We start from the raw sequence: 22,552 nt of genomic DNA on the forward strand, positions 1-22,552 counted from the left end.
GAGTTGGATGCTTAACCAACTGAGTCACCCAGGAGCCCCAGAATGTATTTTCCAACCAAGGAAGCCACTGTACAGTGACAATGGTGAGACAGTAGGCTGATGCCCATGGAATGCAGTGACCTTGATGTATGCATTATCACCTAGAATCAAGTAGCCTTATAAGATAACAGAATAAACTACTGAAATCATAGTACCATTTAAGGTGGGAAACATCTCCAGAGGGTAAGGTGCTCTCTTGCAAAAACCATCTGTTTTTCCATAGGTAAAATGTCAGTTAATATCATATCTGAAGGTAAAGTTCTCACAATTGCCTTAATAATCTGTACACAAAATGTTGCTTTTCAACACTGCAAGCTGGGGTTTACTCAGTTCAAGGTTTTCGAACCCTAGAGAGGACAAGATTTCCTGCTGGCACTTTGCTTCCTGAGAGGAGTTCTCTTGTCCTCTAGCTAGACTGTAAGTTTCCCATAGCCTACCTGTGGTGGCCACAGGCAGTACCCTCTAAAATTCATTTTTGTTTTTGTGCTTTTGATCTTAAGTAACTATTCATTAAAACTCTCAGGAGGTAACTGGAGCTGCAGGGGTGAGATGAAAACACAGGGAGTAAGGAAGAAAAATGCAAGACTAACAGTTACAGAGAATGGAGTCCCTGCAGCAGCAGGCATAATAGAAGGGGCAAGCATATATGGCAAAATCTGGCCCCAATTCCCTGTTACACCTGCTGTGTCATATGCCTCAGTTCACTTTTGTATTAACCTCCCATGACTCAAGCCTCTATCCAGAACTCTGCAAAATGAATGACCAGGATCTATGCCTGGTATAGAGAGTCATGTGGGCAAGGAGAAACAGAGTGCAATACCTCCTATAGTCTCCTTCTTAGGAGCCTTTTCCCTCACCTGTATGTCTAATCAGCTCTCTCTTTGTCATATTTCCTTCTTCCTTTTGTTATGTGCAATTCAACAAAAGTGCACATTAATGCAGTGCAAGTAGTAGGGATTTATCACCCAAAATGGTGGACTGGCCTTTTTTTTCAATAGGTCAATGATCCCTTTGTTAGAACACAATCCCCACTTGATAAAACTTCAACTGCCTAAGGGGTAATGAGTTTGCCATCTTTTATCGAATGGAGAAGACAAAGGGTTATCATGTAAGGTCACAGTCTAGGGATGTACAAATCACTCACTCCGTTGGGCAGAAGTGAGACAGGCATGCCTGATGCAATCCAGGGCATCTACTCAAGGTTTAATTGTGAGGCTGGACACAGGGACAGGCTGTGCCACATGATCAGAATTCCTGCCATGGGAGCTCAGTTGTTTTTGATTGTGTTTCTAATCCAGGACATGTAGTTAAAGATTTTGGTATAGATGCCAACATCAGCTCTCAAAACACATCCATCTGCAAAAGCCAATATTCCTTGAAGGACCCCATTGCAGACTGCTGGGGCAGCTGTGACTTCCTGCCAGGAAAAAAAAAAAAAAATGAAGCTAGGTTATCTTATCTTTCTGGCAAAAACACAAAAGAAATAAAATGGGAAAACTAAGACATTAAGAACATACTACCTTGCAGGACAGCCTCCTTCCTGGCACAATGCCTAAACACAGCATACCTTCCTGGATCTTGTAGGTTTTATAGGCATTGTGGCACTCACGCCTGGAGATTATGGAGATGTTCACATTCTGCAGTGAGTCAGGATCCTTGGCTAGAGGACAGAAAGACACAGAGCTTCCATAAGAGTCAGTAGATAACAAACCTCCTTTTTTTCCTTGCCCTCTTTTTCAACATATTCCTTCTGGCAGAAAGGAAAAGAGATCAAACACTGAGAGAAATCAAAATGTGGCTACTTGGACAGCAGGAAATGATCAGATTAACAATTTCTCACGATACGAGTGTCGATCTCTTTATAAAAGAGATTAAATTCTTGGAAGTGACATGTAAATATGAGACATTTCTGCAATGAAATGAAATAAATCACTTTAAAATTTTCTAGAACTTTAAACGTTTCAAGAATATCCTTTGATATGGAATTCTGATTTATTTTATTTTTTGAGCTTTTATGTTTATTTGTCTTTTAGTTGAAATTCATCACTGACTCCTTTTTAAATTTTTTTTATTGAAATATATTTGACTTGTAACAATGTATAAATTTAAGGTGTATAATGTGTTGATTTGATACATTTATATACCGTGGGTTTTTTTTAAGTTTATTTATTTTGAGAGAGAGCAAGAGAGAGCAGGGGAGAGGCAGGGAGAGAAGAAGAGAGAGAGAATCCCAAGCAGGCTCTGTGCTGTCAGTGTGGAGACTGATGCGGGCCTTGAACTCACTAACTGCGAGATCATGACCTGAGCCAAAGAGTCGAACGCTTAACCGGCTGAGCCACTCAGGCGCCCTGATACATCTATATATTGTAATAAGATTGCCATCATAGTTAGCACCTCTATCATGTCACATAATCATTTCTTTTTTGTGGTGGAATAATTAAGATCTAGTCTCTTAGCAAGTTTGATCATATCATGATATTGCTGTCTATATTCAATATGCTATGTCTTGCGTCTCCAGAACTTCTTTAACTACTGGTTGCAAGTATGTACCCTTAGACAACATCTCTCTTTTTAGAGTTTGAAGGAATTTAGAGAGCCTAGCTTTTCATTTGTCAGATCAGAAAAAGTCAGTATCTGCTAAAAAAATTATTTCATAAGCCAGATCAAAATGTATTGCATTTTTTGGTTATGTCGAATCTCTTCTTGCCCAAGTAGCATATGCCGGATGAGTCAAACATACTGCTCATCAGAGGGACATTTGCCTATTTTCAAAACTCAAATGGAATGAATCTCAGAGGTCAAAGAATTTCTACCTGTGTCGAGGACATAATGCTAAGTGAAATAAGCCAGACACAGAAAGACAAGTACTGTATAATCTCACTTCTACATGGAATCTAAAAGAAGCCAAGCTCACAGAAACAGAGAATAGAATGGCGGTTGCCAGAGGCTGGTGGGTGGAAGATATAGGGGTATGTTGATCAAAGGGTACAAACTTTTAGCTATTACACAAAGAAGTGCTAGAGATTTAATGTACAGCCTGGTAGCTATAGTTAATAACATTGTACTGTGTACTTAAAACTTTCTGAGAGAGTAGATCTTAAGTATCCTCACCCCACACACTTACGTAAAGTAAGTATGTGAGGTGATGGGACCATCATTTCACATTGTATATGTATATCGAAATATGACGCTATGCGCCTTAAATACATACAATGTTTAATTTTCAATTATGCCTCAATAAAGCTAGGGGAAAAAGAATTTTTACTTTTTTTTTTTTTTTGGAATATTCAAGTAAATGTACCTCAAGGTCTGAAGGTATTTACCAAAGAGCAGTTTAAAAAGGTTGGAGCCATGGCAGCATTGTGAGAATATGTGTACAGCTGCCTCTTGACTCCTGTAAAAGGAGGATTGGGGTAGATGGATGGGTATAAGCTGACAAGCTTGGCCAACGTCAATCTCCTTTCCATACTATAGTGTGTATATCACATGACGAATATTAAATACATAAATAAACTTACTCATGAGCTAGTCTTGCATCAGTCTTGCATACAGAAGCCCTGCCTGGGTTGGCACAGTTTGCATATTTATTTTATGTTGAATACATTAATATTATTTCATGATATATCAAGGCTTTAAGTTTCTGTATTTGCCTGAAATAGTTTGAAAACATCTGCTACAGTTTGTGCCACATTTTAGAGGTCATAAAACTGATGCCCCAAAGGCAAAGTGACCACCTGTCACACAGCAAATTAAGACTAGGATACAAATGTCTTCTTTCCACTAACACCATTTCTATCATGTCTGGAAGCATAGATGGTAGCAGGAGACAGTGGGAAAGGAAGCTCAAAGGACTCCCTCACTAAGGTACAGGGAAAGGGAAAAGAGATGAAAAAATGAATTAAGAGGTCAGAAGGAAGCCTCACTGGGAAGAGTTGCAGAAGCCAAGAATAGAGAGGCAACAGAGGCGTCTCCTACTCTGAGAGAACAGATTATCTTGAGGTCACTCACAGGCATCACATAGGTTGTAGGCCCACGTGGAGACCATGCACATGGCTTCTTCAGGGGCAGGTTCCTCAGGCAGGCTGACCAGTTTCACATAGTCATTGAGTTCAATGTTTTCTCTCAGCTTGATTAACATCAGGTCGTATTCAATAGAAGTGACTGAGAAGTGTGGATGATGAATCATCTTCTCATAGCCAACTACTTGTATATCTTTCTCATCATAGTTTGATGGATTTGTAATCCCCAATATAACCTGAAGCTTTCTGGAACAATGTAGTTGTTTGAGAGAAGACTTGACAGAGATTATTTATCCATCCATTTGAGCCTTTATTGGCCCCTTCCCACAGACCTTTTTCTCTACCACTGGATGTCCCCAGAAGACCTCCCTAAGTCCACTTAACTGAGCAGTGGCACCAGGCAGGGTTCTGGGTCTGTGCCCAACCTGAAACCCCAAAGCATAAAGTGGTGTTGGGGGCTTACTACTTACGGTAAGTTGCAGTGTGCAGCTGTGATCACCCATAAGGGGTGAACCAGAACTCCAGCACAGGGCAAGTAATCAGATTTCAAGTAGACCAGGTATGGAGGAGTGATGTCAGTTTGGTAATCTGGATCAAAAGCCAGGGCAACTGGAGAGAGAAACATAGGAAGTTCTGAGAGTTTTGCAGGGATCTCTGGGAAAAACAAAGGAAAATTACTTAATACGCTTATGTTCCCCCTGCCCTTCTAATACCTTTGTCTGTAAGCTGAATTTGTAAACTGGCTTACTTTGTTCTAAAAACGTGAAGAAAAGGATACAAACATATCAATTTTCAAAAGATACGGGTATTTCCCCTTTTGTTGTCAATAAATATTTTTCAAATTAAAATACAGGTTTTCTAAATACTTTCTACAATTCAGCGAACATATGTTAAATCAACTCATAGAGAACTTTATGTTTTTACCTTTTTTGAGAATGCTTTTATCTATCTCATCCCTTTCCCCTACAACAATGAAAGGCAAAACAGTACAAGTGCCATTTAAAAAACGGACCAGCTGCTAACAGAATCTGAGGAGGGGGAGATAATTTATTCATTCAGCAAGTAAGTACTGAGCATCTAGCAGGCGCCAGGCTCTGTTTTAGGTGCTGGAGCAACATGGGGAACAAAGCAGATAAATATCCCTGCTCTCGTACGTTCTGATGAGGGGAGACATTCAATAACAGTAAACACAATACATAAGTGAATGATACAGCGTGTTAGATGGTGATTGGTGCTGCGGAAAAAATAGTACAACAGGGAAAGAGGGAAAGGTAGTACTGGGATGTGCATGCGTGTGGTGGGGCCTTCTGCAATACTACATAGCCGTCAGGGTCAGTAGACCTGTGGACAGCATGAGTCATGACCAATGAAATGAAGATGAGGGAGTTAGATCATCAGATATCTGGGTCATTGGGGTTCCAGGTGGAGAAAACAGCTGGAGCAAGTGTCCCAAGGCTCATTTAAGGAGCGTCACAGAGGCTGGTGTGGCTGGCATGGAAGGTGAGGGAGAAAAGAGCAGGAAAGCACAGAGACTGCAATGGTGACGTAGGGTTTTATAGAATATCATTAGGATGTGGACTTTCTTCTGAAGGAATGTTAAGCCACATCAGGGTTTTGTGTAAGGCAGTGATAGTCATTTCCTTATGGAAAATTGTGAAGTGTAGGAGTAGAAAGCAGAGAGGTCTGTTGGAGAATAATGTGATAATCCAGGCAGGAGATGGTGGTTTGGCCATCATGGGCAGTGGAGGTGATGAGATGTGATTGGATTTAGGATATATTTAGAAGATAGAGCCAACGAAATTTTTCCAAATAGATTGGATGCTGGGTGTGAGAGAAAGAGCTTTTATGCATACCTCTAAGGTTTTTGCCTGAATAACTGGAATCTGCCAGGACAAGACCAAATACCCTCTAATGCTCTGCTATGTCCATTAGTTGGACCTCTGCTTTCAACCCCTGCCTCTGCTTCTCATTCCCTCATGCGCACACTGGTCCTGTTCTAGACAGGCCCAGGGTTGGGCCAGTCTTCCTTGAGAGCAGGTCTGGTATTGGGGTGTCAATGTCCCCGTCTCCCCAAAGAGCATACAAGCAATCAGCTGAGATGAGGCAGATGGGCAGTGGCACAGTTGGAAAGCTGGTGGGGATAGTAGTGGCGGTGAGGGAGGGAGAATCCGTTCTTCACTTGTAGCCTGGAGCAGTGCCTTCTGTCTTTATCTATCTTTCGTGATTCCTCCCGGATTTCTTTTTGGCAAATAAAGAGGAGAATGTGGAAGATACTCACCAGTCAGGTTCAAGAGAGCCCAGAAGAGGATAAACTTCATATTGAGGTCAAAAGCCTTTTCAAAGGATGAGTTTCAGCCCAGAGTCTCTGGAAAGGATGGAGAAGAGGGACAGAAAAGGGCTAAGGAAGACACAGCAAGAAGGTGTGTATCATCCAAATATATCATCTGAATTCTTCCGGTGGCAGGATTCAGTTCCAGAAGAGGCGGCCACCAGTCAGGATGGTGTCAGGGTATCAGAAAGATAAGAACTGAGATCAGGTGTCTTGGTCCCTGACACAGTAGCGAATGGATCTGAAATGTAGCATTTTTGTTTTCCTTTTCAGGGGAAAACATACCTAATCTGAGAGATGTCAGGGCTCACAGTGTTTCCACAGCCCCTCCTCTGTGCTCTGGCCTTTGTGAGACTCTGCAATCATGACCCTCTCCAAACTATACTCAGGACAGTGACTCCTCCCATCTGTGTGATGCTAACCCCTGGTTGTGTGACACAGACATTTGTCTCCAGTGGCCATAACCCAGCCCTCTGGTGCTGGCCTGACCCCTCTGCCTGACACTGAACTCCTCCTTGAGATATATCAGCCTTTTCTTTCATGTCACTGTCCATCCACTCATTTACCCTCCCAGCCAGCCAATAATTTATATTAGGTGTCTGACTTGTGCAAGGCTCCGTGCTCACTGTAGAGGCTGCTTAAATGTGAAAACACTGCTCTGCCTGCAAAGAGCTTATACACTGGTGGGAGTAATGGGTACATGGACAGGCAATTACAAAATAAAGTATTCAGAGCTCAAGCTCTACCTGTACCACTATGTGGAAACATTCGCAAAACACATGATCTGTTAAATGATTTGTATCCAAAGTATGTAAGGAAATTTTAAACTCAACAAGAAAACAGACCGCTCAATAAAAAAGTGGGCCAAATATCTGAACAGATACCTTACAATGACTAAAGGTCATTGTACTAAAGCAGATGCATTAGTCTGCTCAGACCGCCATGATAAAACACCACAGACTGGGTGGCTTAATAAACAGACATGTATTTTCCCACAGTTCTGGAGGCTGGAAGTCCATGATCAAAGTGCCAGAAAATTCATTCCTGGCTTGTAGATAGCCACCTTCTCATGGGACCTACCTCCAAATACAGTCATGTTGGGGTTTAGGGCTTCAATAGATGAATTTTGGGAGGACACAGTTCAGTCCATATCAACAAAGAAGATACACAGATGGCAAATAGCATATGGAAAGATTCTCAACATACATTAGGGAATTACGAACTAAAGCAACAACTACACGCCTTAGAGAATGGCTACAGTTTAAAACAGAACACCAAATGTTGGCAAGGATGTGAAACAACAAGAATGTTTATTTATTGCTGGTGGAATACAAAATGTACAGCCACTTTGGGAGACAGTTTGGTGGTTTCGTACAAAGCTCAACATAATCTTACCACATGATCCAGCCATCACACTCTTCGGGATTACCTGAATGAAAACTTATGTCCACAAAATCTTACACATGAATAATTAGATCAGCTGTAGTCACACTTGCCAAACCTTGGAACCAACCAAGAGGTCCTTACATAAGTAAATGGGTAAGCAAAGTGTGGTACGTCTGCCTTGGAATATTATTTCGTGATTTAAAAAAATGAGTTATCAAGTGATAAAATACATGGGGAATCCTTAAATGCTTATTACTAAGTGATAGAAGCCAGTGTAAAATTATTATATATTTTGAAAAAGTCCATCTATAGAGACAGTAAAAAGATGAGTGGTTGTCATAATTTGAGGAGAAGGGGGCAAGGATGAACAGGTAGAGCACAGGGCATTTTCAGGCCAGTGAAATTATTCTATATGATACTCTAATTGTGGATACATGCCATTATGGGTTTGTCCAAAGCCCTAGTACTATATAACATAAAGAGCAAGCCCTAATATAAACTATGGACTTTAGTTACTAATAATGTGTCAATATTGGTTCATCAGCTGTAACAAATATACCACACCAATGCCAGATGTTAATAGATTGCTCAACGGTAGAATCCAGGTAATGGGTATACAGGTGTACACCGTGAAATTCTTTCAGCTTTGTTGCATGTTTAACAATCTTCATAATAACATGTAGGAGAGTTTTAAATTTTTACTTAAATTCCACTTAGTTAACATACAGTGTAATGTTAGTTCCAGGTGTTCAATGTAGTGATCCAACGCTTCCATAAACCTGGCGCTCATCACAAGTGGCCTCCTTAATCCCAATCATCTATTTTTTCACCCATCCCCCTGCCTACCTCCCCTCTGGTAATCATCAGTTTGTTCTCTAGAGTTAAAGAGTCTGTTTCTTGGTTTCCCTTGCTCTCTTTCCTTCTTTTCCTATGCTCATTTGTTTTGTTTCTTAATGGAGGTTGAGGTATTGCCTTAGAACACAAGTTAGATACTTACTTCTTCAGCCTCCATTGTTATAAAGAAGGAGTATCCAAAATTTTACACTCTACCTGGGTCTTAGAAGAGGGAAGGAACTTGTCTCGCATAAAAAGGAGAGAAAAAGTAGTTCAAAAAGAGGGAAAGCCTTCTGTAAAAGCATGAATATATGTAACAATGTGGTGTGTTTGAGGAACAGCAGCTATGTGTTACAGTGAAAGTGTTAAGAACTAGGTCGAGAGATAAGCAGGAATTCTATAACGGAAAGCCTTAGTGTATAAGCCCTGCATATATAAGACTTGTGTAAGTCTTGATTGTGTGGGAGATAAGGATCCAATAAATTTATTACTTGATGAAATTCTATTGAATATTTTGGACAGACTTTAAGCCCACTGTTCATGCCTTGCATAATCCCTAATATCCTCTTCTTAGATGTGGGATGTGTGAATTGCTTCCAACTAATAGAATATGGCAAAAATTATGGGATGTCATTCTGATAATTATGTTAATACATAACACTAACATTGTGTGTGTGTGTGTGTGTGTGTGTGTGTGTGTGTACACACACATCTACCTGACTAGCATGCACAAGAGAGATTTTTCCCACTGGCTTGGGGATGTAAGCAGCCACACTGAGGAAGATTAAGTGTCAAAGAACTATGTACGGATGCCCTCTCTGCACAAAGGATTGCCTCAAGGACCTGAGGGCAGCTTTCAGCCGACAGCCCACAAAAGGTGAGGATCCTGTGTCACACAACCAGAAGGAAATGAATTCTACCAACAACTTGAGAAAGCTTAGAAATCAAATTCTTACTTCAGAGCCTTACTAGACCCTGAGGAGAGGACCCAGCTAAGTCATACTTGGACTCTTGATTTGCAGAAACTGTGAGAAAATACATGTTGTCTTAAGCTGTTCAGTTTTTGGCAATGTTTTTTATGCAGCAGTGGAAAACCAATACAAAGTATATGGTGTGCTGGCACTTTATTAGATATTATTGATTTAGTGGTAAGGGAAATGGGAATCTTGCCCTCACAGATGATGAAGACCCATAGGGGAGACGGATATAACAAGATTTGCCACCATGGATGTCCCAATGAGGGAAAGAAAGGGATGTAGAAAAACACATAGCAGGGACCCTAATGTAAAGGTTAGAAGAAGACTTCCTTGAGGAAGAGATGTTTGGTGCTTAAAGGATGAGTAGAAGTTAAGCAAATGAAGAGATGGGGGAAAAATCTCTGGAGATATAGACGAGGACTCAAAAGAGAAGAGCATGTACAGAAGAGTGTGAAGAGAGACCCAGAAGAATCCCACAGAATGGACCCTTCAAGAATTGTCAAGTAGGCACTGCCTGCAAAGAAGATCCAGGAGGCAACCAGAGAGCAGATCAAGGGAGCCCATCCTTAGGCTCCATATTTTGGATGGAATAGGCTTTACCTTGCTTCCATGGTGACAGAAAGAAGTCAATAGATAGGGGAAGTGGAAAAATATAAAGAAGTAGAGATAATCAATACAGCACACCCATGAGGAAGTCAGGGGAGATGTGATCCATATCACAGGTGGACATAGAAGCTGTAGATAATAGGGTCTCACTTCCAGGAAGGATGGAAAAGAACGAGGAAGAAAAGCACTAAGTATGTTTGCAGGGTAGAAGGTGGGAGGTTGAGTGAAGTTATCACTGATGGCTTTAACCTCCCTGTACTCCCATGCCAGAGGTCACCCAATGAAGATGAAGCACTGAAGACAGGAGCAGAGAGGCAAATGCTTGAGGTGGCCTTATGGAGAATTGTACAGACAGTGACATGGGAAACGCAGGATTACCAGTATGTGTTGAAGACATAATTTAAGAGTTACTTAAATACTCAGATGAGCATTTTATTAAAGACTCTGGAGGGGCGCCTGGGTGGCTCAGTCGGTTAAGTGGCTAACTTCGGCTCAGGTCATGATCTCGCGGTCCGTGAGTTCGAGCCCCGCGTCGGGCTCTGTGCTGACAGCTCAGAGCCTGGAGCCTGTTTCGGATTCTGTGTCTCCCTCTCTCTGACCCTCCCCCATTCATGCTCTGTCTCTCTCTGTCTCAAAAATAAATAAACATTAAAAAAAATTAAAAAAAAAAAAGACTCTGGAACAGTATAAATGTGATTCAATAAAAGGGACAGGGGGTGTTGGGCAGTGACTCAGAGATGGGAAGCAGTGAGAAACTAGGAATGAGGCTACTGGAGAAGACAGGCAAACAGAAGGGCTTGCAGTTTGAATGACCAAGGATTACAAGGAAAAGAAGCATCGTTTAATTAAATGGCCTCAGTATCCAAATTTGAGAATTTGATTTTTGTTTATGTGTCAGGATAATCTATGGTCTTACTTGTGATCCAGCTTTTATTGCCTTTTTTTCACTTTTTTACCTTGGTGAGGGATGAAAAGCATAGAACCAACCTTCCTCTGCCATCTCTACAGATGTATGGATTTGCCACCTCTCTCGTGGGATGGAACACCATACTCCTCTCTCTGCAGCCTTTTCCTTTTGTGGCATTATTCTCTCTCTCATCTCACCGACCCTCTCTCTTCCTCTTCCTATTACCCTTTTTAGCAGATGACCTCATATCGCACTGCCTCTCCCCTCTATGTAACACCATGGCCTCTCACTCTAGACCCTACTTTCGGGTCACTTGGAATCCTCTCAATTCTCTATTTTTAAGTGTCTTGGTCAATAGGTCTAGGATGCTATACCTCTCCCCACTATATGTCAGGGTGAGAAGAGGGCTGAGCATCTGTCAGAGTTCTTCCCAGGGGCACAGAGCTCTGCTGAAGTCTGCGGCTACCACCCATAAACAGACAACTCCCTGTTGTTTTTGCTTAGACATCTGAGATCCAGATCTTTGTCTCCAGCTGTCTGCTAGAAATGACCATCTCCATGTCCTTCAGGGATCTCAAATATAACTTGGACCATCCCTCCTACTCATGACCATGCTCCTGATTCTTTACACATGAAAACATTGATTCTCTTCCTATTATCTTTGTGAACCGCCACCTACCCAGTTGCCCAAGTCAGAAACCTGGGCATTATTCCAGGCACTTCCCTTTCTCTTTCTACTCAGTCAATACATGTAAACTGTAGAGACTCTGCTTCTTTAGTCCAAATTCAGAAATTTGATGATGCTCTCTCTACCATGGAGGTTTTAGTGACACCCCCTCTGATTCCAACAAGATAAAAATCTAAATTCCTTCCTCAAACAGGTCAAGACTTTCACTATCTAACCCTTGCTCATCTCTACATAAGAATCTTTTATCACACCTTGTCTCCTCCTCTACAATTTATTTTCTACCCTCCAGCATTACTTATATATCTATATTATCCAGAACATGCCACATTCTTGTGCTTTTCTGACTTCTACTTAACTATCCCCTCAGCTTTATAAAAGTCTTCCCTAAGTTGTCAATTTGGTGAAACCTTCCCTGGCTCTGACACCCAGAATGGCTTTCTCTGTGCTCTCATGAAACTTCTTATCTCCATTGTAACAATAGTCATCAGGTAGAATAATCGGCTGCTTGATGGAGATGAGAGTCACTCTTTTATCCCTTTCATATGCGGTGCCTACTAAATTGCTGATAACTCAATAATTTTTGATTGAATGAACAAATGGTTGGGGGGGATTGTTACATTTCTCATCATGCTTACAGTTTATATATTAAGAGATCAGTGATCACAGCATGAGTTCTTAGTGTCATTTTTTTTGTTTACTGAATGTTTTCTGTTTGAACTCTGTTCAAGAACAAGAAAGATCAAGAGCTGTGAATTCAGTGTAGAAATTATGAAGACGTTGCACTGAAGACGGGGGAATGGAAGAGCCTCAGTGGTTATTTATGACTTTCAAGATCCATCTTGCATGGTGATAAACTTCTGTGAAAAACCCTTCACTTCCCAGGGTGATACTTCCTTTGGCCCAGGACAAGATTCCATGCAACCTGCCATCACAGATGGCCGGGGCGGCTGAAACTTCCTGCCAGAGAGAAGGAATAGGAGGTCAATGTTGCTTTGTCCTCATGGAACAAGAATAAATCCCAAGAGGTGGTATATTATAGTTGCAGAAGCATCTAAAGGACGGGACTCATTTGTTTTTGAAAGGTAACAACCCTCTCTTCACGTCCACCTAGATCTCACCTCTCTTGGTTCAAGCTCGAGCCCAAACTGAATGGAAGAAAGAGGAGAAGGGACAAATGATTCTACCCAGAGTCTTTCCCATTGTAAAATGAGGGAAGGGGAACTAATGACAAACCCCAAATCTCGGGGGAGAGAGGAGAGGGACTCCAGACCTTTTGGATGAGTGCCATGTGATTTTCCTCAACCACCTTCAAAGTCCCCTTGCTATCTTTCTGTCTGAAGAAAGTTACCTTAGTTCTAGATAAGATGTTTAAAGGTTGTCCCACACACATGATGCGTGCTGCCATTATTTGTCCCACCATGTTCTGGCAGTCATTGAGGGGGAGAGAATATTGGTTTATCCAAGTCAGGATGTCAGGGTCGCTGACTGTGGGGAAAAGGAAGACAAATAACATCTAGTCACTCTGCTTATCACACATACTCTTGTAATCGGCCCCTATTTTGAGAAATCCTTCTTAGGGTTTCTCATTCAATATCTGTGTCAAATCAGTAGATTCAGAACATGATGTCCCCCTCACATCAGAAATCAGATCTGTAGTTCCCTCTCTACTTGCCTAGTTTAGAAACCGTTCAAAACCCATGAAAAGATTATAAATGACATAAAAGCAGTCAGACACAAAGCCATTGTCCCTAAGAAAACTTTATTTTTGGCATCGAATTTTTTACATTTAATCATAAAGGGAAAAAACTATTTTTAATGTGTCTGAAGCTGTTTTTTAATGAAATAGATTGTTTAAAAGTGGATTATTTGTAAGTGTATGAAGTTATGGTGCTCATCTTCCTCATAGTGATTGTTACTCAGCTGTTAACCTTAGGATGCAAGGATTCTGACCACAGTATTAAAGAATTCTAATCTCTGGTAGAGAGTGACAAGGAGGAAGGAAACAACAAAACTGATTAGAGATTGCTCAAACTAAGCCTAGTGTCACTTATGGAGCAGAATTTTTCTCATAGTGTATCCAACCTAGTGTCCTAAAACACAAAGTGTCAGGTCAGACAAGAAAGAGGGGAGTTATGTTCAGTTTTAAGTTTTTATGGGAATTGAATTGAAATGCATAGAATAAGCTAGGTGAAAGTAACCAAGTACTTTAAATAATGAATTCCTAACAAATATTTGAAGCCTTGCACCAAAGAGCTTACAGAATTATTTTGTCACTGTGATTCTGACATGAAGAACCTATGTGATAAAACCTTCATATGATTTTATTTTGTTTTCAAATGATATGTAATAAATTATTTTTCGATTACTTTGAATAAGGCTTGTAAAGTCAAGGATAAAAATTGTAAACTTCAATTTTCTTAGAAAAAAATATTCATTTAGATTCCCAGGAATGTTGCTTCTGAATTAAAAATGAAATTGCCAAATACTGAGAATATCAAAGTTATCACTTTTTATTTGTTTTTTTTGTTTATTTGTTTTTGTTTTTGTTTTGTTTTACAGGAAAGATAGGAGTGTTCTGTGGCTATCAGCCCAGGGTTTAAACTTGATTAATATCATGGCATTTGCCTCAGTGAACACAGTTTCATCGAGCTGATCAATCAGTGTCACTTTTTAAAGTCAGCCATTCAGACCGCCTGCAATAAACATGCCTCAAAGTGCCAAGCAGTGAACAACAATCTCACACAACAACCATGCCTCTATAGACATCAACCCCCTTAAGCTTCTTAAAGTCTTGTAATCCCTGTTCAAAAAACTTCTCCCAAACCGCATATAGTCCCAGTACTCTGCTCTGCTCAGGGAGATTTTGTCTGCTCAGCATTGTTCTTCCTCACTGTGATCAGCAATAAATTTAGCTTTATCATTTCATTTCAGATATTGAGTGGTGCCCCCATCATCCTTTGACAATACAGAGAGCCCGATGGGTTACTAGCAGCCACATGAAGTAAAGGCCACCGACAGTTCAACAGATGCGTAAGAAAGCAACTTTCTTCCTCAAGTGCCCGTGGTGAGACATGCTTCTGCAGAGACCAGGTCCCCTCTGTCCATGCCAATGAGAGCTGAGAGGCTGGAGACATGTGTGCCTGAAGCAGAGGCTGTGGCAGTTTTTCCCATTGGTAGGTCGGGCCAGAGAGACACCAACAGTATGTCATAATCAAGTCCCCTGTGCATGCCCTGGTGTCCACTTCTAAGGGGGGACTGTTGGATGAAGCAGCAGGTATAAGAGTTGCCTTCTGTTTATAGGAGCAGCTCCCTCGGCCACCCCCACCTCGCCGGGTCCACCTGAGTGAATCGTATCGATATAGGTGTGGTTGTCTGCGGCGGGGGATGGGGAGTATCTTCTGCCAGCTCCCCACATGTTCTGTTTTTGTTTTCCCACTGCTGCTTGATGAATTGCTTGCTGGACTGTCAGCAGCCATCAAGAAGACAGTGGGCTACCCTCCCACAAGATGCCTTGATACTGTCTTTAGAGTGGGGACTCCTGGTTCCCCCAACCATTATTTGAATTCAGTTCCCCAGACTCTGGTCTTGAATGTTCTAGAGATACCACAGTTCCTGTGGCTCCACTCATTGGTATCAGATTGGCTGCCCTGTATCATCCTCTTCGGATTTTATCTCTCGGCAGGATAAAGTCCTGGCAGTAATCACGAGGGTCAGGAACATTACCTCATAGCTGCCATTCCCTTCACGTAAATCCCTCCACATTTTCCCCAGCTCCAAAACCTCCTCAGGATGAAGAACAGAGTCGAACACTTACGGTTTTTGTATTCATTCCAAGTCCAGGTTGGGATAAAGCAGGAATCGTTAAATGCTAAGGGTTCCATAGATATGGCTATGGTTCCCACGTGGGAGTTGAGCGCAGCAGCCTTGGACAATTTTATCAGCATCAGGTCATTCTCCAGAGATTGTGCTTTGAATTCAGGGGAGGGCACAATCAGTGAGTAATTCCGTATCTGCTCTTTCTTATTTTTGACGCTGGGTTGATAAACTCCCAGTCGGATTTTAACACTTTGGAAGAAAAAGGGCAAGGAGATAGAGAAGAGCAGGGTCAAAGAATGTCAGAACCACAAAAAATGCCAGAACTGACCCCCCCTCAATCATCTTAATTTTGTCTCTCAGACTTGAAAACTGAAGTGACCTGCTTTGGTTTGTGAAAGAGTACTAATAGTTTATGGGGTTGTAGAGTCTAGAGTCAGTGTGTATATAAAACCTGGGGTGTATCTGCCACCTCGAGTGCACTTGGTACAGTCTAGTATTGTTTATTATTATTATTATTATTATTATTATTATTATTATTAAGATTTGGAAAACATGCATGGGCAGGTGATAGAGATGTGCCCGCACTCCATTGTCCCAAGCAGCTCTTGAGCAAGTGTATTGAACCCTTCACTTCTGGATATTCTTAGGTCTCTCCCAGCCCCTCTATAGCCCCCACGTCATTATATTTATGATGTGCTGCCTACTTTTATCACTGATTCCCAAGACTCTTAATCTATCAGGATGCCCACTTATCATTTTCCATTATATTCCCTGGACACATTCCAACATACGCGCTTCTACACCAGGAGTCCAATCATGCTACGGATACAAGAGCCATTTCCTACAAAAACCATTCATGCATTAGATCTGGCTGAGAGAAGAACATCAAGTTTTCCAACTCCAGTTCTTGGGAGGGGATGAACTGTCTTTACTTCATATTTCTTATGATGTGCAGAGCAGAGATCCCATCTGTGTTTGGGGTTTTTGGTTTGTGTTTTGTGTTTTTTTCAATACTTTATCTTTTTATTTAAAGTCAAGGTAGTTAACATATACTATAGTATTTGGTTTCAGGAGTAGAATTCAGTGATTCATCGCTTACATACAATACCCAGTGCTCATCCCAACATGTGCCCTCTATAATGCCCATCACCCATTTAGCCCATCCCCCCTCCAGCAACTCCATTTGTTCTCTATATTTAAGATATGGTTTGTCTTCCTGTTTTTATCTTATTTTATTTTTCCTTCCTTTCCCCTATGTTCATCTTTTGTTTCTTTAATTCCACATAGGAGTGAAATCACATATTTATCTTTCTCTGACTGACTTATTTCACTTAGCATAGTACACTCTAGTTCCATCCATGTTGTTGCAAATGGAAAAATTTCATTCTTTTTGATCACCAAGTAACATTCCATTATATATATATATATATTCCATACATATATATATATTCCATTATATATGTATATTCCATATATCTATATTCCAAATATATATTCCATATATATCTATATTCCATATCTATATATTCCATATCTATATATATTCCATATCTGTATATTCCATATCTATATATATTCCATATCTATATATTCCATATCTATATATATTACATATCTATATATATTCCATATCTATATATATTGCATATCTATATATATTCCATATCTATATATTCCATATATCTATATATTCCATATATCTATATATATCACATCTTCTTTATCCGTTCATCAGTCGATGGACATTTGAGCTCTTTCCATAATTTGGTTATTGTTGATAATGCCATTGTAAATATTGGGGTGCACTTGCCATTCAAATCAGCATTTTTGTATCCTTTGGATAAATACCTAGTAGTGCAATTGCTAGTTCGTAGGGTAGCTCTATTTTTAATTTTTTGAGTAACCTCCATACTGTGTTTTCTGAGTGGCTGCACCAGTTTGCATTCCCACCAACAGTGGAAAAGAGTTCCCCTTTCCCTGCACCCTTGCCAACATCTGTTGTTTCCTGAGTTGTTAATTTTAGCTGTTCTGACAGGTGTGACTTGGTACCTCACTGTGGTTTTGATTTGTATTTCTCTGATGATGAGTGATATTGAGCATCTTTTCATGTGTCTATTAGCCATCTGGATGTCTTCTTTGGAAAAGTGTCTGTTCATGTCTTTTGCCCATTTCGTCACTGGATTATTTGTTTTTTAGGTGTTGAGTTTGATAAGTTCTTTATACATTTTGGATACTAATCCTTTATCTGATATGTCATTTGCAAATATCTTCTCCCATTCTGTCGTTGCCTTTTTGTTCTGCTGATTGTTTCCTTTGCTGTGCAGAAGGTTTTATCTTGATGAGGTCCCAATAGTTCATTTTTGCTTTTGTTTCCCTTGCCTTTGGAGAGTGTTTAGTAAGAAGTTGCTGCGGCCAAGATCAAAGAGTTTGCTGCCTGTTTTCTCCTTTAGAATTTTGATGGTTTCCTGTCTCATGTTTAGGTCTTTAATCCATTTTGAATTTATTTTTGTGTATAGTATAAGAAAGTGGTCCAGTTTTATTCTTCTGCATGTTGCTGTCCAGTTCTCCCAGCACCATTTGCTGAAGAGACTGTCTTTTTTCCTTCGACATTCTTTCCTGTTTTTTGAAGATTAGTTGGCCATAGATTTGTGGGCTCTCTATTCTGTTCTATTGATCTGTGTGTCTGTTTTTGTGCCAGTACCATACTGTCTTAATGATTACAACTTTAATAATACAGCTTGAAGTCCAGAATTGTGGTGTCTCCAACTTTGGTTTTCTTTTTCAACATTACTTTGCTTATTTGGGATCTTTTCTACACAAATTTTAGAATTATTTGTTCTAGCTCTGCAAAGAATGCTGGTGTTACTTTGACAGAGATTGTATTGAATGTGTAGATTGCTTTGGGTAGTTCAGACATTTTAATAATATTTGTTTTCCTACCTATGAGCATAGACTGTTTTTCCGTTTCTTGGTATCTTCTTCAATTTCTTTCATAAGATTTCTATAGTTTTCAGTATACAGATCTCTTTCCTCTTTGTTTAGGTTTATTCCTGGGTATCTTATGGTTTTGGTGCGGTTGTAAATGGGATAGATTCCTTGATTTCCTCTCCTGCTACTGCATTATTGGTGTATGGAAATGCAACTGATTTCTGTATGTTGATTTCATTTTATTTTTTTTTAACATATTTATTTATTTTGAGAGAAAGAGGGCAACAGAGAATCCCAAGCAGGCTCCTCACTCAGCACAGAGCCCCAGGTGGGGCTTGAACTTATGAACCATGAAATCAGACCTTCGCCAAAATTGGGAATCAGATCCTTAATGAACTGAGCCACCCAAGCACCCCACTGTATGTTGATTATATATCCTGTGACTTTGCTGAATTCATGTATCAGTTCTAGCAATTATTTGGTGGAGTCCTTTGAGTTTTCCACACAGAGTATCATGTCATCTGTGAAGAGTAAAAGTTTGACTTCTTCCTTGCCAATTTGTATGCCTTTTATTGTCTGATTACTGAGGCTAGGACTTCCAGATGTTGAAGAACAGTGCTGGGAGTGGACATCTCTGTCATGTTCTTGACCTTAGGGAGAAAGCTCTCAATTTTTCCGTATTGAGGATGATATTAGCTGTGGGTCTTTGTATATGCCCTTTATGATGTTGAGGTATGTTCCTTCTATCCCTACTTTCTTGAGGGTTTTTATCAAGAAAGGATGCTGTATTTTGTCAAATGCTTTTTCTGGATCTATTAAGAGGATCATATGGTTCTTATCCTTTCTTTTATTAATGTGGTGAATCACATTGATTTGTGAATACTGAGCCAGCCCTGCTGCCCAGGAATAAATCCTACTTGATCATGGTAAATAATTCTTTTAACATACTGTTGAATTCAATTTGCTAGTATCTTGTTGAGAATTTTTGCATCCAGCTTCCTCAGGGATATTGACTGTAATTCTCCTTTTTAGTGGGGTCTTTGATTTTGGAATCAGTGTAATGTTGGCTTCATAGAATGAGTTTGGAAGCTTTTCTTCCATTTCTATCTTTTGGAACAATAAGAAGAATAGGTATTAACTCTTCTTTAAAGGTCTGGTAGAATTCCCCTGGGAAGCCATCTGGCCCAGGACTCTTGTTTGTTGGGAGATTTTTGATTACTGTTTCAATTTCTTTGCTGGTTATGGGTCTGTTTAAATTTTATATTTCTGGGGCACCTGGGTGGCTCAGTCAGTTAAGCGCCCATCTTCAGCTCAGGTCATGATCTCACAGTCTGTGAGTTCAAAGCCCGCATTGGGCTCTGTGCTGACAGCTCAGAGCCTAGAGCCTGCTTCAGATTCTGTCTCCCTCTCTCTCTGCCCCTCCCCCTCTCACACTCTGTCTCTCTCTCACTCTTAAAAATAAATAAACATTAAATTTTTTTTTTAAGTTTTATATTTCTTCCTGTTTCAGTTTTGGTTGTGCATGAGTTTCCAGGAATTTGTCCATTTCTTCCAGACTGTCCAGTTTGTTGGCATGTAATTTTTCAGAGTATTCTCTTATAATTGTTTGTATTTGATGTGTTGGTTGTGATCTCTCCTCTTTCATTCATGATTTTATCATGATTTATTTTATTTGGGTCCTCTCTCTTTTCTTTGTGATACATCTGGCTAGGGGTTTATCAATTTTATTCTTTCAAAGAACCAGCATTTAGTTTCCTTGATCTGTTCTACTGGGGTTTTTTGTTTGTTTGTTTGTTTGTTTGTTTCTGTATCATTTATTTCTGCTCTAATCTTTATTTTTTTCCTTCTTCTTCTGGCTTTAGGTTTTATTTGCTGCTCCTTTTCTAGCACCTTTTAGATGTAAGGTTAGGTTGTGTATTTGGGACCTTTCTTGCTTCTTGAGATAGGCCTGAATTGCAATGTACTGAATGCAATTGTAATCCTCTTAGGGCTGCCTTTGTGGCATCCCAAAGGCTTTGGGCTGTCATGTTTTCATTTTCTTTTGCTCCCATGTACTTTTTAATTCTTTCATTGATTTCCTGATTAATCCATTCATTCTTTAGTAGAATGTTCTTTAGCCTCCATGTATTTGGGGGCTTTCCAAATTTTTTCTGTGGTTGATTTTAAGTGTTACGGCATTGTTATCTGAAAATACGCATGGTATGATCTCAGTCTTTTTGTACCTGTTGAAGGTTGATTTGTGACCCAGTATGTGTTCTATTCTGGAGAATGTTCCATTTGTACTTGAGAAGAATCTGTATTCTTCTGCTTTAGGATGAAATGTTTTGAATATATCTGTTAAGTACATCTAGCCCAGTGTGTCATTCAAAGCCATTGTTTCCTTGGTGATTTTCTGCTTCAGTCCATTGCTGTAAGTGAGGTGTTAAAGACCCCTACTATTAGGGTATTTTTATCAATGGGTTTCTTTATGTTTGTTATTATTTGACTTATATATTTGGGGGCATATATATATAACATATATTTGACTTATATATTTGGGGGCATATATATATATATATATATAATATTAGTTATTCTCCATGAGAGAGTTTCCTGACACCTTCCTATTGCTCTCCTCTTAAGCCACCCAAATGGGTGTTACTTTTCCCATTGGGAAGGAGATCCTCTCTCTTTCTGGGTCTTCTGTTTCCTTTAGAATGTCATTAAGACTTGCCGGGATATCCTTTAAGACTTGCTTTTCTTTAAATAGATCCCTCCCAGTCCCAAGAACAAAGGGATACTTACGGTAAGGGGCAGTGGGCAGCTGTCAGTACCCACTCAGGGTGAATGAGAGACCCCACACAGGGTTCTGGGCTGGACTGCAAGTAGACCATGTAAGGAATAGTAAAATCTTCTGGTAAGTTCAGCTTATCAGCTTCAGACTCTCTGGCCAAAATGACTTCTAAAGAATTGACAGAATCACAGGTAGAGAGAGAGTCAAACAGGTTGTGGGGCAACACTTAGGGTAGTTTTTTTCAGCCTAAGGTTTTCAGAGATAATACCAAGGACTTCAAATTATTTTAAACATCTTTTTAAAAATCAGAGAGAATCACGCATGCCACCCAAGCTATATGCTTCAGGGACACTGTCTTTGGTTGAGAAGGAAGCATATTAACATTAACTCATGGGCTGATCAGGAACTCTTGACTGGTAGTGTGGTGTATTATAAAAATGGGAGAAAGTGAATTATTCCTTTGAAAACATTATTTTTAATTAACATGCCAACCAAGCATGGAAGTAATGATTGCATACCACCTGCCTTTGGTAGTGAGGGGATGGAAAGGCTTTGGGCAGGGCCCTGGGGCCTCCAGTGCACTGCCCCCGGCCTGCCTGCCTTCCCTGCCCACACTTCTGAGTCCATCTGCCAGGCAGAGGGAAGCATGGATGTCCAGGGAAAGTGACAGGCTAAGGTATCACACATTCGATCCTCAGGAGAGAGTGGGGCACTATAGTGACATATTCCAACTTGCTCACAGGTCTCAGAGGGGATGGGAGAGCCCGCTGATGGGATAAGTCACATGGCTAGAGATTCCTTTTGTTTTTTTCAACAGTTAATTGAAGGAAATGCCTGCCTCTTCCTGTCTCTTCAGCTGTGGCTGACTGCTTCCCCTTCTGACCCTCCCAACCCTCCTGACCACTGTCCCATCCCTCGCCAGGAGGCCCAGGCCAGCCACTCACCAGCTGCACTCAGGAGAGTGAAGACAAGACAGGGCTTCATGGCGGGCAGTGATCTTGCATTGGATCAAGCTGTAAATGTCCCAATCCTTAGTCCAAGTGCCCTTGGCAAAGACAGCTGGGGAGAAACATTAACTGGGGGTTAGGAGGAGAAGCAAAAATCTTATAGCAGTCTTGAAACTAGGGCTCAAACCCCAATTGTATAAGGCCTGGTTGGGCGCTGTCTCTGATCTGGGTGCAAGAGAGGAAGTAGCAGACCAAGTCAAACCCCTGGTGCTTCTTCTCTGATCCCAAATATCTCAGGAGTTA

At 40.6% G+C, this 22,552-nt stretch overlaps 2 protein-coding genes across 3 annotated transcripts; both read right to left on the bottom strand.

The window, feature by feature from the left end:
• Positions 1-1,223: 1,223 nt before the first annotated feature.
• On the bottom strand, positions 1,224-6,807 carry LOC102969597 (probable inactive serine protease 58). Of its 2 annotated transcripts, none has more exons than XM_042977430.1 (6): positions 6,673-6,807; positions 6,337-6,509; positions 4,529-4,667; positions 4,048-4,304; positions 1,560-1,699; positions 1,224-1,456 (listed from the first exon to the last, which is right to left on the bottom strand). In XM_042977430.1, exons 2-6 carry the CDS (start codon positions 6,374-6,376, stop codon positions 1,307-1,309), a joined length of 726 nt encoding a protein of 241 aa, XP_042833364.1. In that variant the 5' UTR covers positions 6,377-6,509; positions 6,673-6,807; the 3' UTR covers positions 1,224-1,306. The 2 variants fall into 2 exon arrangements, with proteins under 2 accessions (XP_042833364.1, XP_007090892.1); XM_007090830.3 differs by having other exon boundaries at positions 6,337-6,423; positions 6,673-6,804.
• A 5,650-nt stretch (positions 6,808-12,457) lies between these two features.
• Positions 12,458-22,552, bottom strand: LOC102969877 (probable inactive serine protease 58). Its single transcript, XM_007090831.3, has 5 exons — positions 22,247-22,552; positions 21,314-21,470; positions 15,600-15,850; positions 13,134-13,270; positions 12,458-12,742 (listed from the first exon to the last, which is right to left on the bottom strand). Exons 1-5 carry the CDS (start codon positions 22,284-22,286, stop codon positions 12,593-12,595), a joined length of 735 nt encoding a protein of 244 aa, XP_007090893.1. The 5' UTR covers positions 22,287-22,552; the 3' UTR covers positions 12,458-12,592.

Source organism: Panthera tigris, chromosome A2, assembly GCF_018350195.1.
Source record: "Panthera tigris isolate Pti1 chromosome A2, P.tigris_Pti1_mat1.1, whole genome shotgun sequence".
Classification (NCBI taxonomy): domain Eukaryota; kingdom Metazoa; phylum Chordata; class Mammalia; order Carnivora; family Felidae; genus Panthera; species Panthera tigris.